Genomic DNA, 7,393 nt, shown 5'->3' with positions numbered 1-7,393 from the left:
ACCTCCTCCAAGCCCAGCTAATGCTCAACCCAGCGCCTGCTCTAGCGCAAGCCCACATTGTGTTCAAGGCCTAGCGCCGCCTCGCCTCAGCTCCAAGCCTAACGCACACAAGCCTCAATCCCATTCAGCTCTAGGCTTTTAGCGCATGCTGGCCTGGTCAACTTCACTCCAGCCTTCGTCCGACCTCCAACCATTGCCAACAATCCTCACTGCTCAACCATGAAGCCACGGTAACAGCAAAAAACCACTTGGCTGGTCCACATCTTTGTTGCCAAAAGTCAAAAGTAGAAGACAAAAATTCCATGTTAAATTACCTTGGATGTGCAGCGAAGATCAATCTCTCAAGCAAGCTGGAATAGTTCTCCAAAACTCACTCTCTCTCATTGACAAAGCTAAGGGGACAAATCCGTGGTGAGGAAAATAATGGGCAGGAGCTCTATATTTATAAGGATTAAAATTCCTTGACCTACAAGGAATCTTAAGCCCATTCCAACTGGGTATTCAGAAAATTGGCAAGTCGAATACATCCTCCACTCAAGAGCCTAAATCCAAGAAGGAAGCCTAGTCCAACAGTCAATCAACATCTCCTATATGCCACCACGCTCCATGAAGAAGCCGGGGGGCATTTGTGGGAACCGAATTTTAGCAAAACCCTAGGTCAAATATTTCCTTCCATTTTGGGATTATTTGATTTGGGGATTCTTGCTTTGAATTAGGGATTTGATTCTCATTAAATCCCTAATTTATTTAAATCTCCTAAAATCAGTAAAATAATTCCTTTCCTAACAGGGAACAAGTCAGGGCAAAGCATCTCGATGTCTCCGTCTTCAATGGCATAGAAGGGAGCAATCCCATCTACGTAGTGTAGGTAGCCCAACTTGTATGCATCTATATGATCACTTCGGACTTGGATTTTTCAGCAGACTTGTGGTGGACGCGAAGTCTAGCCAGGATCTTGTCATAGCTGAGGGAGATGTCAGCATTCCTACGCTCAAGACGAAAGTATGCATCTTTTTCACTAGCCAAGTCAGCAACAGAAGAGCTAAGCTCAGAATCCTTCTCGGCAAGATGTTTTTGAGAAATTTAAACCACAGTGACAAAAGTGATCAAATTGAAACCAAAGGGACCTTAACCCTTCGTTTGGATGAAGGAATTGAAAATTACATAGAATTCTAAAATGACGTAATTTAGATTTCCACAATTTCAATTTCTGGCAATTGAAGATTTTAGTGTTTGAATTTATGTATGTTGAATTTTGTAAATGAAAGAATTTTATAAATGGTACTATGGGATTGTGAAATAACGCCTATTTTGGTGGAAATTAAACTCGAGAATTTGAAGCCCTAATTTTCACGACTTTTTCTGCTCGTCATTTAATAAATTCCGGGCTTAAGTTACCAAATAATGGAATTCTTAATTTCTCCTTTTAAATTTCCGAGTTATTTTCCGTCATTCAAACGAAGGATTAATGGTAAAAATGATAAACCATGTGGATCAAAAATGACTTTTAAATTTCTGGGATTGTTACGTATTGAGATTCATGAATGTGCATTATTTTGAATACATTAAGTACTTCCAAAATAAAATTAGATATCCTTGGAATGGGTACGTTACAAATATATAGAGGTACATTAAAATATACCTACAATATGGAAATGAGTATGATCTATATTTGTATCAATATAAGATCTTGGCCAGGGTATATCCGTGGCTTATTTGGAGCATTTCTAGTAGTAAATATACCGTCAATGATACAAAATATATTGACCGATCAATGCATTTATTTATTTTCTCAAGGACAATGCATGCACCTCTCGATTATCATTTCATCATAACATATTTTTGGAGACCAGGAATGTGAGTGTGCATAATGTAGTCTTCCCAATCAATGCATCTTGCATCAAAATTGAAAGCTTCTGCATCAACGAACCTCTCCCTTGTTATCCTTCGCAATTCCTCAGCATTGTTGTCATCAAAGCTGCATTTAAATCATATTAACTTCAGTGATAAAAACACATGTTTAATTAATAACCAAACTGGAGCTAGCATATACGTACATGCCCTTGAATAGCATATAAGGTTCATATAGCTCTACCAAGCGCATCATCAATTTGAGTTTCTGACTATAGTTAACATACAAATCTTGGAAAGATCCGCCAAATGCTTTGTTCACAAACTTTAAACCCTTCAAAGAAGAATTAAAGGTAATATTATGCATATAAATATATAAATATAATATGTAATTACTGTATAACATTACTATTAATGGTGGAAATTACAAACCTCCAAAGGTAGCATGAAGCGAATTTGCATATACATGCGAAAAGTAGCCATAGTCTTGAATATTTTACCCTTGCCAACCTTGACAGGCTTTCCATCCTTGTCAATCCATGGATTTTTTGTGAAGTATCGGAAGATAAAACTGTGAATATTAAGGAAATTGATAGGATTTCTCAAAGAGCTTCCCACATGGTAAATGGTGCTAGAAGATTTATTTGCATTAGCCACCATTGCTACAATCATTGAATGTACCACCATGTCAACAGGAATCTACATAATTTCAAAAATTGAATTGCTATGTATTAGTTCACAATTTAACTTAACTAGATAGTTAAAATCATTGTGTTCAAAAGAATAGTAAATACCATATCAAGAACTGACATAGGGTCCACAAGTAGACATGTCAGTTTTCCTTTACAATAACCAGCAATTACGCTGTCAATGGTTCTGTAACAACCAAGATTCAACGCATATGGCATTAAATTTTACACGACCAGAAATGTTGGAGTTGAGTTATATTTCCCAAAGAAATGTTTGCGAGCTTCATACCTGAAACCTTGAACCCAGCCTGGAAATGGCTCTTTGTAACTACTGGTGATCACGCTAGGACGTATAATGACAATGGGTAAATGATCTTTTGATTCGCCTAGAAATATTTCTCCCATCGCCTTTGTAAATACGTAGGTGTTTGGCCATCCATACAATTTAGCCCTATCATTTAAAGGATAAGTGAGACAAAAATGAAATTTATGTTGCTATAAAATTTCCAGATTTCTATGAACACTATTATCTTTCTTTCTTTTGATTGTAATCAAAATTTGTGGCTTAGAATTGTCTTTGTGCAGAGATCAATGCTCAAAAAAAACCTTTCAATGCCAATATCCTTCATTGTGGTGGTAATAACTTGTTCTGTCGCATCCTGTGCTTTTAGTTCATTCAGTTTCTCTTCCACTAATTTCATCTCTTGCACTTTGAAATCAAATTTAGTGATCTCCTTTTCCATCCCATCCATGCAAGATGAGTCCTCTAGTATAAGTCCTGCCCTTTCACCACATACATAAGCTGAAAAACATTCAACATATCAGTGAAGCAAATCAAAGGAAATGGAGGTCGGGAAAGAAAAAAATTGAGATGATAAATTATTATGAAACTCCACATTTAAAGTTTAGAAAATGGAAAGGCCATGGGAAAACAACATATGTGTGTGGTCCATTTCGGATATCGAATGCATGTAAAGATAATGTGGTAAGCCTAGCATTTTTCAATTTTACATCCTCTAAAAAGATTCTTAATTCGAACCAAGAAAAGAAAAACAAACACTAACCAGTTGACACGTGGAGCAGCATCTCTAGTTTGAGACATTTCTTTGCCAAGCTCAGTACGTGCTGAACTCCAAATGTATTGACGCTCAATGCAATATCATATCTGTAAACCAAATAGTATATACATGTAAATTCTAACTGCATTTTTATTTATTTATTGTTTATATACTTATATGCATATATAATAATTACCTTTCATCAAAGTTGGTGGTTCCTGCAGAATTAAGTATGATTTCAATTCCATTGCACATTTCTTCTCTCAACTTGATCTCTTTCACTCCCAGGTCATCAAAAGTTACGTCTCCTGGAACAGCCACAACTTTTTCTGCTATGAAAGAATCAAAATCTGTGCCCCATTTGTCTTTGAGAACCCTAAACAACTCCTTCCCTATTATCTGAATTTATATACATGAAAGTCATTATAGGATAAAATAAAATTACTTGGTCATTGTTATATACGTATTTATATATAAACCTGATCATGCATGCGGTCTGTGGCTGACTTGGTATCCGAAGCTCTTAACAGAAGATAAAGCCTTTTCACATCTGGTTGAACCCTTAGTATTTTCTCCACAAATACTGCATGTATGTGTAAATTAAGTTACTATGAGAGAGAGAGAGAGAGAGAGAGAGAGAGAGAGAGAGAGAGAGAGAGAGAGAGAGAGATGAAATGGTACCCATTCCAAGGAAGCCAGTGGCTCCAGTTACTAAGATGGTCTTGTTTTGAAGATATCCTAGTATGCTCTCCAACTCCATTGTGTAAAGCTAGAGGGAAAATGTCTAGGTTGTGTAGAAATATCAGTTCTCTTGGATTCAGAGTACTTATAGAAGGAAAATGTCTAGGTTTATGTTATCCTCTGAATTGACGTTAACCTACTTGCATTGCATTGCATGGGAAAATAGTTGGCAATTAAAATAAACTTAAATTAAAATAAAAGAAAAGAAAAGAAAATTTTGGAGGTGTACCAAACATACCCATTAAAGGAAGGGCTGCAACAAACATGGGTTAGGGGTGTTATTTAAGCTAGTCCAATCCAAGCCAATCTAAGGAGGTGCCAAACATAATCATGAAAGGAAAGTTTACCTACTTTTAGGCCTCAATTAATGTTTTTTTAAAATGCAAATTAGGTCTGAATTAGTGTCTTTTAGCCTCCGGTCCATGGCAACCTAACCATTCTTCATTTCTCAATTTCACCTAAAGGAGCTCTTATTTGGGGACTCATCAAAGCTATCTTAAGTAGTATTCTCCATTATAGATTGTAATTTATCTTATAGCCTGGAGGTTTCACCAGCAGTTCCTAACAACTATAGGTAGATAGTAGATAGAACAATGTGGTACGTCCAAATCCTCAGATATATGTTTTGTTTAACAATTTTCGTTTTTTCATAAGTATTTGTTATTCAATGAAGTTTGGTTTTCCTATGAACAAGACTAGACTAATGTAGATAGAGTCTGGCATTGAAAATAGTACACAGACCTGGTATCTTCTGCATTTATCTGTCACCTGCTAATCAACCCAACATTTGATCTTTGTTTCCAATGAGAGAGTATTCGTGACATAAAATGTTGACTTTCCTAAGGCTGCAATAGAGCTCAACATCATGTCCAATCCGAATATTTTATTATTTTGTTTCATTTGACTCACATACATTAAGTCTCGTATTTGTATTTGTATAAGACAATAAATTAGTAAAAATTCATATATTATATTAGCTGTTGTAAAAGTATTGGTGTGGAGCCCACTACTATTAAATACTGTTCATTTGGCGGCTTTGATAGAGTTTGTCTATCACGGGTGAATAGTGATGAATAGTGATTTTCTCAGCCTATAAATAAGAAGAGAAACGGAAAGAAGAAGAAGAAGAAGAAAAAAAAAGGAAAGAAAAGAGAGAAGAGAAAGCAGAGAGAAATTTTCCTAGAGAGAAACTTCAGTGAGCCACATATGTTGTAAACACTAAAGTTGTAGCCATATCATTTTATTTAGTGAAAAAGTTACTGCTGCTGCTCTCCGAGGACGTAGGCATAGCCGAACCTCGTTAAATGCTGTGTCTCATCTACTTTACGTACAGCTCAAAATACTGCACATATTCCAGGTTATTTTATAACACGTTATCAGCACGATAGTCTCTCATTTTATTTCTGAAATAACTCAACACTATGTGGTTATTTCTCTGTCTCCTCTCTGTCATATGTCTACTCTCACTTTACTACTACAACGACATGCAAACTTTCTTTTTTGTGTTCTCACAATTTCTATGTTGTTTAATCCGTCCTGTTATTTTATGGTGGTGTAATTTTTTACCCATCACATTGTAACACAAATTATTGTAATAAAATTGTGGTGTTGATATGAACCCACAAATAATTGTCTTTACTTTATTCATTCCGCAATTATTTAATGTATGGAGCAGAATTAGTGCCCATACAAGCACGTTTACTTTACCGCACATTTAAAGTATGGTGCGGGATTAACGTCCATACAGCAATTTAATTTATGAATTTACTTTACCGCACATTTAAAGTATGGTGCGGGATTAACGTCCATACAAGTAATTTATTTAAACGGTAAATTTATTTTATGGATTAATTGTGCTGTATGATGAGTTTTTACAGTATACAGATCAGGACCAGAAGTTCCTTGATCCTCATCATACAATTACATCAGGACTTGAAGATCCTTGATGATGATATTGATATGAGAGCTGGCAGTCTCTCCGGTACTATATTTGTAAACATGTGATCGGACTTAAGGGTCCTTGATCCCTGACATGTGAATAAGGACCTAGAGTTCCTTAATGATGTAACAGTACCGTATTGGTTCATAAGTGCCGTACACATGGATGACAACTGTACTGGCAGATGTACTGTACACATGAATAGATACGTATTCATGACTTGATGAACAGTACTATTCACATGAATAGTGACGTATGCATAAATATTAACCATTTTGGGTAAACCGTCACTATATACAAAAGGGAACCTGCAGTTCCTTAAACTCATGGATGAGCAATTAAATGAGATGCCAGAAGTTCCTCAAAAATATGGACAATTATGTAAGGGCCTAAAGTCCAGAAATATGTATAGAAAATTGTACAAATGTTCATACCATGAAGAATATGTGATTTTGGCCCGAAGTTCAAAATCTAAGGGGATTGAATATCCATACCATGAGAATATGTGATTTTGGCCTGAAGTTCAAAATCTGACAAGTGTTGGGAACCTAACGTTCCAATTGTTAAAAGGACAACGCTTGAGGTATAATTGCAAATTGTGGTACACCACATATATCTTTGGCACAAGAGAATGATGAACTTAATAAAGTTCGATTATGTTATAATCGACACCTCAAATTGTGGTACACCACATATTTCTTTGGCATAAGAGAATGATGAATTTAATAAAGTTCGATTTTGTTATAATCGACACCTCAAGGAAGAAATATATTTTGTGAATCCGGTTGTTAAGAATACACCGTGAAATGGATAACATCAGTATAAACTTCAAATGATGAATTGAGGCTCCCCACATATTTTGTTATATCTGGGCCGGAAGCCCATGGATCCAAATATATGAGAGATCCTAAAACTTGAAGTTGTGGGTATATAGTAGTTAATGCTCTTCACTACTATATTGTGATATTAGCGTGGCTTTTACTCAATTCATATTTCATGTCCATTTGAAAATGGCGAATAAATTATGAGTTTGGGTTTAACCCAGACCAAAAATTATGGGCTCACATGCATGGAAATATGAGAGATTTGATGTGGTTATTTGAACCTATAAGGCA

General features: G+C 35.8%; 1 protein-coding gene across 1 annotated transcript; it reads right to left on the bottom strand.

The window, feature by feature from the left end:
• Nucleotides 1-1,715: 1,715 nt before the first annotated feature.
• LOC117631623 (fatty acyl-CoA reductase 3-like) lies at nucleotides 1,716-4,396 on the bottom strand. Its single transcript, XM_034364883.1, has 10 exons — nucleotides 4,280-4,396; nucleotides 4,078-4,181; nucleotides 3,795-3,997; nucleotides 3,605-3,705; nucleotides 3,147-3,342; nucleotides 2,830-2,991; nucleotides 2,646-2,727; nucleotides 2,284-2,550; nucleotides 2,058-2,185; nucleotides 1,716-1,978 (listed from the first exon to the last, which is right to left on the bottom strand). The coding sequence occupies exons 1-10, from the start codon at nucleotides 4,356-4,358 to the stop codon at nucleotides 1,822-1,824; spliced, it is 1,479 nt and encodes a 492-aa protein (XP_034220774.1). The 5' UTR covers nucleotides 4,359-4,396; the 3' UTR covers nucleotides 1,716-1,821.
• Between the last annotated feature and the right edge of the window lie 2,997 nt (nucleotides 4,397-7,393).

This window comes from Prunus dulcis, chromosome 6, assembly GCF_902201215.1.
Source record: "Prunus dulcis chromosome 6, ALMONDv2, whole genome shotgun sequence".
NCBI lineage: Eukaryota > Viridiplantae > Streptophyta > Magnoliopsida > Rosales > Rosaceae > Prunus > Prunus dulcis.
This window is presented reverse-complemented; position numbering and strand designations above follow the sequence as displayed.

Excerpts from the sequence above, each read along its gene's own strand:
- LOC117631623 (XM_034364883.1), bottom strand. The coding sequence starts at position 4,358 with ATGGAGTTGGAGAGCATACTAGGATATCTTCAAAACAAGACCATCTTA. Across the intron at positions 3,998-4,077 it reads CAGACCGCATGCATGATCAG|ATAATAGGGAAGGAGTTGTT; the intron begins GTTTATATATAA and ends ATATAAATTCAG. Across the intron at positions 2,551-2,645 it reads CTATGTCAGTTCTTGATATG|ATTCCTGTTGACATGGTGGT; the intron begins GTATTTACTATT and ends GAAATTATGTAG.